The sequence below is a fragment of the Cydia amplana genome, chromosome 11 (assembly GCF_948474715.1).
Source record: "Cydia amplana chromosome 11, ilCydAmpl1.1, whole genome shotgun sequence".
In the NCBI taxonomy this organism is placed as follows: Eukaryota; Metazoa; Arthropoda; class Insecta; order Lepidoptera; family Tortricidae; genus Cydia; species Cydia amplana.
The window spans coordinates 6557915-6570000 of NC_086079.1; the positions used below are offsets into that span (position 1 = coordinate 6557915).

General features: G+C 39.9%; 3 protein-coding genes across 3 annotated transcripts in view; 2 read left to right on the forward strand and 1 right to left on the reverse strand.

The window, feature by feature from the left end:
* The window catches only part of LOC134651902 (protein FAM135A), a 148906-nt gene extending 148757 nt beyond the window's left edge, over positions 1–149 (forward strand). Inside the window, exon 17 of the mRNA XM_063507000.1 lies at positions 17–149. Coding sequence (XP_063363070.1) covers positions 17–26 — 10 coding nt within the window. The 3' untranslated portion in view covers positions 27–149. The remainder of the gene's footprint in view (positions 1–16) is intronic.
* LOC134652030 (protein disulfide-isomerase) overlaps positions 1–12086 on the reverse strand; it is a 23744-nt gene continuing 11658 nt past the window's right edge. Inside the window, exons 7-11 of the mRNA XM_063507183.1 lie at positions 11171–11337; positions 5368–5533; positions 2424–2513; positions 630–794; positions 1–416 (exon numbers count right to left, since the gene is read on the reverse strand). Coding sequence (XP_063363253.1) covers positions 747–794; positions 2424–2513; positions 5368–5533; positions 11171–11337 — 471 coding nt within the window. The 3' untranslated portion in view covers positions 1–416; positions 630–746. The remainder of the gene's footprint in view (positions 417–629; positions 795–2423; positions 2514–5367; positions 5534–11170; positions 11338–12086) is intronic.
* LOC134651976 (methyltransferase-like protein 22) overlaps positions 11751–12086 on the forward strand; it is a 16867-nt gene continuing 16531 nt past the window's right edge. The window contains exon 1 of the mRNA XM_063507125.1: positions 11751–11767. The gene's annotated coding sequence lies outside the window, so the exon portion shown is untranslated. The remainder of the gene's footprint in view (positions 11768–12086) is intronic.

The following is a 12086-nucleotide window of genomic DNA, read 5'->3' on the forward strand; positions in this document are numbered from 1 at the left end:
AATACACTTTGCTGAGGCCAAAATAACATCAGAAAAAAAAACACAATTATGGCCATTGACACAAATCATTCGTTAAAAATTAAAAACCGCCTGTGCCCTTAAAAACGATTGTTCGATGAATTCAACCTAACAGTATCCGACTAAGGAATGTGTTAATAACATATCATTATGATACAGAAATTATAAATATGTTAGTGTTGTACATAAATGCGTGTTAAGCGCATCGAATAAATTATGCTTACCACAGATACAATACACTGAGGACACTGGCCGGTACAACTATGCAACTATCTTGTCGATGGTATTAAATCTGCGTTACTCAACCATCATAGTCTCCCCGAATATCGAGGTCCGGCTGACCCAAGGAGAGTATTTCACAATAAATATCAAATTTGTAAACAGTACAACCCAACATAATTTAGAGCAGGGATCGAAACCGGTTTTTTGCAAAAACTTAGAAATAACCATATTTTTCGAATTATTTTATACTCAAAATGTAGGACTCAGTTGTGTTTTTAAGGTACGACTTCGTAATATTAGATTGCCCAATTAGAAATGAAGTAATTAGCAAAGAACGAAAAAAATACCGTTTCCGTTCCCATACAAAAAATACCGGTATCCGATCCCTGATTTAGAGTCCTTCGTAAAGTAACAGTCTAGCGAACGAAATGCAGTTAGATTAAGTATAAAAGTAAATATAAATCTATACAGACTATGCTACGGAAGTCTCTTCAAGCGCCAACGGCTTATAACTCGTCTCTGGCGGGCACCTCGTCTTCCTCCTCATAGTCGCTCTGCAATTAAAAATAAAGATTTATGTGATTTTTTATTTTATTTTAGATACAACTGTTATCGCTGACAAGTAATACACATCGAGACAATTCCAAAAAACACAATAAGGTTGCGTTGTTTCATCAAAAAGCTACTATGGCCACCTCCAGTCTCCATCATCAGACGTTCCTGTACCGACCTGTTCCACATCCGCATCCGCATTAAACTCCGCATCGATTTTATGCGGATGCGGATGTTGAAAATTATGCGGAAGTTACGCGGATGCGGATGTGGATATTCGCAACATCCCTGGTACCTAATCTTAACATTCGCAAAAAATCTGCATCCGCAACATCCCTGGTCTAGACCTAGGGTGAAAGATTTGATTTAAAATGATGACTTGCATAAAATTATATCCGATCCGCATCCAATATGACGACCGCCTATCAGTTCACTAACGCAGTACTTATGTACGAGTGATTTTGGAAATTTGGAATAAATACTACGCTATGAGAGTTGAGCATTACAGCGTTATATAAACAGCTCAGATAATATTTGGGCATCCTGTACACGTAACCCGTTATCTATTAGCGAATACTTTATCGAGCGTTGCGTCAGAAATGGAGTTGTTTTAAATGATTTTAACTCTAGTGGAGAATGATTTCTCATGTTCTAAATCTAAAGCGAGTGCTCATTAGTGGCAAAGTTTAGATATTTTTCATTATATTTTTGACTATATCCTGTAGGCACCTGCAATTTTTATATGTTACACAATGAAGGCCGCAAAAATATCTGACACGATCCTATTTGTAGAGCCATATGAACGTACCACATATTTTTGCGGCTTTCGAAGAGTAATATAAAATTGCAGGTACATAAAGTTGCACGACGTCTCTTTCCTTCTGTTTTGCGAACAAGAGAAATTTGTAAATGAAATTGCCGTCATTGTCTTTGTTGCAATTTGCACAATCAATTGATTCCGAAATTGTATTAACAAACTAAGGCGTTGGTTTCCCGCTGACACCTTGCGCTGCGGACATAATCACTTGTAGAAATGTTCCTGCCTTCCCATAGTTCCCATGAACCAGAGAGACCAAGGCCTTAAATGTAATAGTAAAGCTTTGGATTCCTCCGAAAACGGTGCCGTCATATAGCGGCCGCAAAAGACGGCCGTCTTTACGGTGACGACATGTGGAAAGTACCACGGCGTCATAACACACCGTCATCCACAAAGGTCATGGCGGCAAATTTGAAAAATGTAGGCGCGATGGGATAACGTCCCATAGAAAATTTGAATTTCGCGCCTTTTCCTACTGGCAAGATTTGCTTGATCATCTATAATTTACTTGGAGGATGAAATATCATCAGAAGAGGAAAATAATCGTAGTACGGAATCATTTATTCAAATCTCGTGTCATTTATTCAAAATGGCGTCACCGCTATCTAAAAAAACGTTCACGAAACTATCGACACCGTCATGACGGCCGTCATCTTACATTACGTTGACAATCAACGTAACGTAACGCCGTCTAGGAAACCGCGCCATCTTGTTTACATAGACAACGTTCTAGTGACGTCAGTCAACGCTATATAGCGGTCGTAATATGACAGCACCGTTTTCGGAGGAATCCAAAGCTTAACGTGAAACTCACCACACTGGGCGTAGGTTCGGCGCCTTCTCCGTCAGTCTCTACGAACTTAGTCATGCCGGCGAGCGTCCTCTCACCGTTGTAGTCCTTGACCTGGGGATTGATAAAATGTTTTTTTCACCTCAGCAGCTCGAACAAGGGTACTTTGATTCTTAAAAACAGTGAGCAAAATACGATTTTGCTCACTGAGTGAGACAAAATGACATTCAAGTGATGACGCTAGGCTCAAGATCTTTCGCTTGCACGGGACTATATATATATAAAATAAGCACTCGAAGAAATATCAAACTGATCACTTGTTGTACAAATAACTACAGTAATTTTTACTCCTACTTTTAAATCAAACACAAATATAATCAGATTCATTGCATTCTCAAATCACAGCCGCAAGTTTCGCGACCGTAATCTTAAGGTTCACATTAAACGGCTGAAGTCGGTGTTTTAATAGAATCAAAGGACTTCGAAATTTAATTCCATAGAGTTAAATTCCATATTTTTAGTCGTAATTAGATTCCAAAAAAAGTATGAGAATGTTGCCACTGCAATAATTTGATTGTAAAATAGTAAATTCCTTTTTATAAATAAACACGCTAAGATAATTTATTTATTAGTAATTTTACTCCTACGATTTAAAAAAGTACTTTTATTTACTTATTTTTACATAAATACAAGACGCGCTAGCAAAAAGTGGCAACATTGTCTTACTTTTTTTGGAATCTAATTACGACTCTGAGTTTAGTACATTACAAATGACACCGTCAATTGTCACATTTGTCACGACTTCACGAGCAGCCACGGGCGTCGCGATGCGGTGTTGCCTCCTAAATATGCGATGTAACTAATAAATAGAAGGTTGAAGTAATTCCTTTAACCTTTTCGACGCCGTGTCAAATACAATATCTGTCACTCGGACGCCACGTCACCGAAGTCTAAAAACAGAAATTGAACTTTATGCATGTACACGTAGGTCTATGTTGCTCTGTGGTATGTGACCGATTAGTCCGTCTTTGGCGTTGGACCTGCGGCAAAAAGTTAACGCGCCTCAACTTGGTTTGATGTAAATACATAACAAGAAAGTGGGTCTCATCTGGTTGTCCTTGGTGTACAGTTTGATGTTGGGGAAGGAGGTGATCTTGGTGTGTTCGAGCTCGTTGGAGGTGGCGTTGGTTGGCGATGGCTACAATTATCAATGATAATTATCTTACCTGGTTGTCCTTGGTGTACAGTTTGATGTTGGGGAAGGAGGTGATCTTGGTGTGTTCGAGCTCGTTGGAGGTGGCGTTGGTTGGCGATGACTACAATTATCAATGATAATTATCTTACCTGGTTGTCCTTGGTGTACAGTTTGATGGTGGGGAAGGAGGTGATCTTGGTGTGCTCCAGCTCGTTGGCGTCGAATCTTGGCGATGGCTACAATTATCAATGATAATTATCTTACCTGGTTGTCCTTGGTGTACAGTTTGATGGTGGGGAAGGAGGTGATCTTGGTGTGTTCGAGCTCGTTGGCGGTGGCGTCGATCTTGGCGATGGCTACAATCATCAATGATAATTATCTTACCTGGTTGTCCTTGGTGTACAGTTTGATGGTGGGGAAGGATGTGATCTTGGTGTGCTCCAGCTCGTTGGCGTCGAATCTTGGCGATGGCTACAATTATCAATGATAATTATCTTACCTGGTTGTCCTTGGTGTACAGTTTGATGGTCGGGAAGGAGGTGATCTTGGTGTGCTCCAGCTCGTTGGCGTCGAATCTTGGCGATGGCTACAATCATCAATGATAATTATCTTACCTGGTTGTCCTTGGTGTACAGTTTGATGGTGGGGAAGGAGGTGATCTTGGTGTGCTCCAGCTCGTTGGCGTCGAATCTTGGCGATGGCTACAATCATCAATGATAATTATCTTACCTGGTTGTCCTTGGTGTACAGTTTGATGGTGGGGAAGGAGGTGATCTTGGTGTGTTCGAGCTCGTTGGCGTCGATCTTGGCGATGGCTACAATTATCAATGATAATTATCTTAACTGGTTGTCCTTGGTGTACAGTTTGATGGTGGGGAAGGAGGTGATCTTGGTGTGCTCCAGCTCGTTGGCGTCGAATCTTGGCGATGGCTACAATCATCAATGATAATTATCTTACCTGGTTGTCCTTGGTGTACAGTTTGATGGTGGGGAAGGAGGTGATCTTGGTGTGCTCCAGCTCGTTGGCGTCGATCTTGGCGATGGCTACAATTATCAATGATAATTATCTTACCTGGTTGTCCTTGGTGTACAGTTTGATGGTGGGGAAGGAGGTGATCTTGGTGTGTTCGAGCTCGTTGGCGTCGATCTTGGCGATGGCTACAATTATCAATGATAATTATCTTAACTGGTTGTCCTTGGTGTACAGTTTGATGGTGGGGAAGGAGGTGATCTTGGTGTGCTCCAGCTCGTTGGCGTCGAATCTTGGCGATGGCTACAATCATCAATGATAATTATCTTACCTGGTTGTCCTTGGTGTACAGTTTGATGGTGGGGAAGGAGGTGATCTTGGTGTGCTCCAGCTCGTTGGCGTCGATCTTGGCGATGGCTACAATTATCAATGATAATTATCTTACCTGGTTGTCCTTGGTGTACAGTTTGATGGTGGGGAAGGAGGTGATCTTGGTGTGCTCCAGCTCGTTGGCGGTGGCGTCGATCTTGGCGATGGCTACAATTATCAATGATAATTATCTTACCTGGTTGTCCTTGGTGTACAGTTTGATGGTCGGGAAGGAGGTGATCTTGGTGTGTTCGAGCTCGTTGGCGGTGGCGTCGATCTTGGCGATGACTACAATTATCAATGATAATTATCTTACCTGGTTGTCCTTGGTGTACAGTTTGATGGTGGGGAAGGAGGTGATCTTGGTGTGCTCCAGCTCGTTGGAGGTGGCGTTGGTTGGCGATGGCTACAATCATCAATGATAATTATCTTACCTGGTTGTCCTTGGTGTACAGTTTGATGGTGGGGAAGGAGGTGATCTTGGTGTGTTCGAGCTCGTTGGCGGTGGCGTCGATCTTGGCGATGACCACGTCCTCGTCGGCCTCGAAGTGCTCTCCAAGCTTGTCGTAGATCGGCACCAGCTGCTTGCAGTGGCCGCACCTGGGGACAAACACAATTAACTTTAGTTTTATAAAATCATCATCTTCCTCGCGTTGTCCCGGCATTTTGCCACGGCTCATGGGAGCCTGGGGTCCGCTTGGCAACTAATCCCAGTAATTGGCGTGGGCACTAGTTTTTACGAAAGCGACTGCCATCTGACCTTCCAACCCAGAGGGTAAACTAGGCCCGTATTGGAGATTAGTTTTATAAAATATACCTAATATATTTAAATTTAGAATAGCTTATGCCGAATGCGTGCGAAATACGTTGCATCCATAGATGGTAGGATCCTAATAGATGTGGTATACGCGTGCGTCCGTGAGGGACAAAACATAGGCAATGCGACAATATGATTGGTCGAATTTATTTGTTGCCCACCATAATCCATACCATAGAGAAAAAATACATAGATTGCTCACTCCATACATCAGTTTTGGTACCAAAAAGACCCATCAGTTTTGGAGAGAAGAGGTGGTGCTCAACAACATAAGTATTTCCGGTCGGTGCTACATCTATTGTCAAGTAGCAGTACTGATAGTTCCGCTACTCGATGCTAGATGTAGACACTGAAATTAATAGTCTTTTTGGTACCAAAACTGATGTATGGAGTGAGCACTCTTGTCTTACTAATTTATATTTCTCTATGTCCATACTAATTTATGGTGGGGAATAATAAAAAAATGTGAGACTGACAAGGACAAACAATAATAGCGCTTTCGCTGCTACTCCTACTGAAAGATACATAAGACTATCCCGTTCGGTCATTTCCCCCCACCTCATGCCTGATCCAGTTAAAATACTAGATTCATGGTTGCATCTTAGTAAGTACTCGTGCACGCAACTGACGCGAGTCGATAGAAACGGCGTTATTCATAAACGTCTGCTACGTTAATCAGCTGATGATCATCGTTTGTCCCTCTATGTGGCATAACGACAGAGAGGGACAAACGACGATCATCGACTTAGCAGCCGTTTATGAATAACGCCATAAAAGTTTGTAAAACAGGGACGTTAGCCAGATCTAGACGCAACTTGCCATATGGCGGCTAACTGTTTAGCTTCACCAGACTACTGGCAAAGTTAACACTATTTTCTATGGTGTTTGTGGATAAATTCTAACACACATCATTTTATCGGTACAGTTCCCAATATACTTAATTTCATCGTATCACCAGTGGGGAGACACTCCTGACTTCGGTCAAACTCGGCTCCGTTCGGCTCAGCATTGCTCCGAGCAATTATTAGGGTTGACACAACTTGACGTCCATTTGCGTGCACGACCACAGATAAGATAATCACTTGAATTTTAACAACCCTAAATAGCCGAAAGGGATAATACCATAAGTTAGAAAGGAATATCATGTTTCTACCCTGAATAGTAGTATTATTTATTCTGTGGTATCACTAAATAAACTTGTATCTAGATCGACATGATTACCTCAACTCCCCGCCTACTGGTGTCAAGACCCACGTCATCTCGATTACTCACCGCGCGACATAGCTACGACATTAACATAATGCTCCTCCGCTCCGTCGAGCAAATAACTTTGACGGCGTATTTTTGGTAATTTCCAGACTGTAATTATGAGCGATTCATAGGACACTTGTGCAAATTGTAGGGTGCAAAGAATTGCGTAACTTTGTATGAAGATTTCTACATTATTTCAAATAAAAGACAATACGTTCAGGCATATTGACACAAAACACACCCACTGTGGAAAAACAAGTTTGCAGATAGGATATTTTATTCGTATTAATCGCTATAACTATATAGCTATAACTGGCTATAACTATAAAGGCGCTCATGAGTGGTCGAATGATACACTTGTGCAAATTACGAGGGAGTTGTTTAATTTTATGTTGGACAAAGTTACATCATTTTGACCACATTTAAACTGAAGTTTCAAGAACTATACATTAAAATGGTTTTGACTTTGATAATAACGTCTCACGGTGGTAAAAATCTTTGCAATAACACCAGAACCAATGTTTCAAACGCATGTTTTCCCTGGCCACGCCTGTCTTAACGTATGTGGCGTTTTCAACCAAAAAGTACCACATTGTCGGTAGTCGTTAAGGTTGATTTCAAATTGAAGCTATATGGAAATAGCGCCTTATTGACAACCGGCAATAAGTACGCTTTTGGTTGAGAATGGCACATATATTCATGTTCATATCGAGCGATTCACGAAAGACTTGTGCAAATTATAGAAGGCAAAAAGACAAACTGTTGCATCATGGTTTCAGATCACTTTCAGGTTGACTAGGCCAAGAACGCCACATGTTTAAGTCTTACAATTTTGTTGGTTTTTGAATTAGCAAGACATATTCTCCTAAGAGATTCGTTTCACCAAGGATTAATGTGGTCACACCAATTTCTTATCGACGTAAAACAATCCTATCGAATGTAAAATTATCTATACGATAGTCTTCTGGAATGTTAACGGATTTTAAACTTGAAACATTTCCATAAGACTAAGGGCTCATTTAGACGGTGCGAGAAGTCGCATGCGAGTTTCATTACATTGCGTCATTTGATCGGTCGGCTGAATTGATGTAACCTCAATGGTCCACAATGTAACTAAAATCGTATACGAGTTCGCGCGCCGTCTAAATGAGCCCTAAGTTATGGAAAAACCTTTAACACACGAAATTTTATCTCGAGTATCTCGACCTGACATATCTTAGTCGTAACGATATACGATATGTACCCATTGATTGTACGTTATATTCAGTAATTTATACCTGTAGTTATCCCAGCATGCTATAAAATTGCAGAGTATACTGCCTATAACCTTGCCAACGTGCTATTATCCAATTGTGGAAAAATGTGTAAGGAAAACTCTCGGTATACAATCGTTGCCTAGTTTATCATTGTGATATAACCACAATGAAAATCTTTTAACATTATCTAATCACGCACTCTAACACCTTGAGAATATAGACGTGTTCAGATATTTGTGAGCACCTTGGCCGCTACGATACATCTGATGGCGACTGTATTATATTAAAGCAAGATTGACCGCGACGTAGTCCAAAATTTTCCAAAAATAATGCTACTTTATTATAATTATTATAAGGATATCGAACTAATGGTACGCGTAAATATGGGATTTTATAGGTCCAAGCGGAACATTTCACCCCTGTAAATTACTATAAAATGACACAACATGTCGGTATGTACATATATGCATTGGTCAGTTTGAAGAATACAATTATATTTATGACAAAACCATTTCTACCAAAAACATGCTAGTCATTCCGAAAAATGCCAATTAAAATCATCGTAATCCACTAACCGAATTATTATGAAAGCAAATCTTAACCACATGGAACTGATTCGCGATAAATACGTCAAGATAAACCCATAAGGTATATATCGTATCGTGCACGTATAGTTTGCCTCCCGACTCGACGGACGAGTTAACAGTTAAGGTGTCAATGCCCCGCCGATGGCTAGTTATCAGTTAGGCGGAATATTCGTGTGTCATTGACATTGAATGCTTGCGTTAGAAATAATATGTATTTTTTGCTTATTGAATTTGTTAAACTGACGCGAATGTGAAAGTTTCATTCAATGTTAAATAAACAATTGTCACGTAAATTAATACCGACATAAGAGTTCCGTTTTTGTTATAATATTAAACTTGCAGGCTTTTCTATATTAAATGTTCCGATCGATTATACACACGACGATAAGCCGGGACAAACGCTAGGAAAAAGAAGATTGTTAATACTCGTACTACGTAGTGTACAGTCAGCAGCAGAAGTTGCTAAGCGGGCGAGGTGTTCAAAATTACCTTGACACGCTCTTATTCTCTCAACAATAAAGTCGCGTCAAGATCATTTTGAACACCTGGCCCGCTTAGCAACTTCTGCTGCTGACTGTACGTCATTTACTAGGTTCTCTAGTCATATGCCCTTGGGAGTTTTAATTAGAAAGAAAACCTAATCAAAGTGACATTTAGACGTTGCATTAGAAAATATTTTCTTACTTTATTAGCCGTATGAAATTATAAATCACAATCAGGCATATAAGTAGGTTAATAAAGCGTAACGTTTCTGTAATAATGTCCCCCGCGTATCGTAAAACATTGCATGGTCGGTCGATGAACTTTGCTCGTGTACTTTAGCACATATAGTTTGTCAAAGGACTGTCTCATACAGAGATAATAATACTATCTTTGTCTTACACTAGTACTAGCACCCAAAAGAAAAGGATGAGTATAGTTTTTTTGGTTCTTATTTACTGACAAATTGGTTTGACCAACTACATATATTTAGGTAAAGTGATTTAAGAACCATGTGCAATGTTTTTACGTTTTCGATTATCGATAAAATCGATTCTTTAATTGAATATTCATGGAGGTGACGTTATCTTTCTCGATTGTGTTAGTGATAATAACCTATCCTATAACCTAAACACACAACTGAGTCCAACATTTCGAGTATAAAATAATTCGAAAAATATGGTTATTTCTAAGTTTTTGCAAAAAACCGGTTCCGATCCCTGAGTGATATAACATTTATTTAACTTCGCTTGTTTAAACGAGTTCCTTCACGCATTTAATTACCTATGTTTTATCAAAACTTAATTCGTTTTTTTGTTATTTTCACGTACCGAGCAGATACGTAATCCGTTTAAGTAGCGAACCAGCTATATTATCGTTATCTTTTAAAACAAGAAATTAGTGTAAATTTATGGGTATTGTTGTCACATGAGATATTTCAAAAGAAGTCATTACACTTGATCGAAATGGTTAATTAAACTAATAAATAAACTTTGCTCTATTAAACAAAAAAAAATACAATATCTATCTGGTTGCAATAAGTTGCTTTAGTATATTGAACTACGCATAGGATTAGTCAGGTCAAAAAATCCTATATTTTGGCTCATCGTCATTATGACCGCACGCATTGCATTACGGCTCGGCCACAACATTGCGCGACTTGCGTCGGCGGCAGCGATAACCATAGGTTGGCGCGAGCCACAGCGATCGGACCTTTCGATCCCACCTATGGTTGTCGCTGCCGCCGTGGCCAGTCGCGCAATGTCGTGGCCGAGCCGTTAATCATTCATCTGAAACTGAACATAAAAGCCTTGGTGGCCCAATACTAAACCTTAGGCCCAAGATACACTTGTAAGTTTTACTTACGTAGTAGGAGGGACACAGCTATACTACAGAATGAGAGATGAATATCGTTATCTCATTCTAACAAATAGCAAACAGGGACTGCGACCGACCGATCTCAAGGGTCCAGTCTGAAAACCAGCGCTAGGCCCTCTGCTTGGAGTGCTTGGCATATGCTGAGATTGGAGCCCATTGCCCAATCATTCGTATGTTATTATAATTACCTATCTTTTTCATTAATTTGAACCTATTTTAGTATTTAAGTTTTATATATTGTACTTAGTTAAGGAATTTTTTGTGGCAATAAATATTTTTCTGATTCTGATTCTGACTAATCCCTACTTACGTAAGTAAAATTACAAGTGTATTAAACCAGCCATCAAACTCCACAGTTTGGCGAGTTTTATGTAATTTATAAAATGTATGTTAGTTTATCATGAATAAAAAAAAAAAAAAAAAAATTACGGGCCTTAACTCTTTGCAATAAAGTTGTAAATCCACTCACCATGGGGCGTAGAACTCGACAAGCACCTTCTTGGTGGTGTCAAAGACCACTTCGTCGAAGTTGGTGGCGACCAGGACCTTGACGGGCTTGGCGGCCCAGTCGGCCGGCAGATCCTCGGTGAGGAGGTGCTGCTTCAGGGTACCGGCGAAGAAGGACTGCACGAATTCCTGGACGAGACAAATTTGGAGGTTATTGAAAGGTTACTTAAGCCCTTATCCCTTTATGGGGCACACTTTAGATATTATGGCAAAAACAAAAAAAAGCGGCCAAGTGCGAGTCGGACTCGCCCATGAAGGGTTCCGTATTTAGGCGATTTATGACGTATAAAAAAAAAAACTACTTACTAGATCTCGTTCAAACCAATTTTCGGTGGAAGTTTACATGGTAATGTACATCATATATTTTTTTTAGTTTTATCATTCTCTTATTTTAGAAGTTACAGGGGGGGGGGGGACACACATTTTACCACTTTGGAAGTGTCTCTCGTGCAAACTATTCAGTTTAGAAAAAAATGATATTAGAAACCTCAATATCATTTTTGAAGACCTATCCATAGATACCTCACACGTATGGGTTTGATGAAAAAAAAAATTTTGAGTTTCAGTTCGAAGTATGGGGAACCCCAAAAATTTATTGTTTTTTTTTTCTATTTTTGTGTGAAAATCTTAATGCGGTTCACAGAATACATCTACTTACCAAGTTTCAACAGTATAGTTCTTATAGTTTCGGAGAAAAGTGGCTGTGACATACGGACGGACAGACAGACGGACAGACAGACAGACAGACAGACAGACAGACAGACAGACAGACCGACATGACGAATCTATAAGGGTTCCGGTTTTTGCCATTTGGCTACGGAACCCTAATTACCATTATTATAAATAAAATAAATAAATAAATATTGGGGGACATCTTA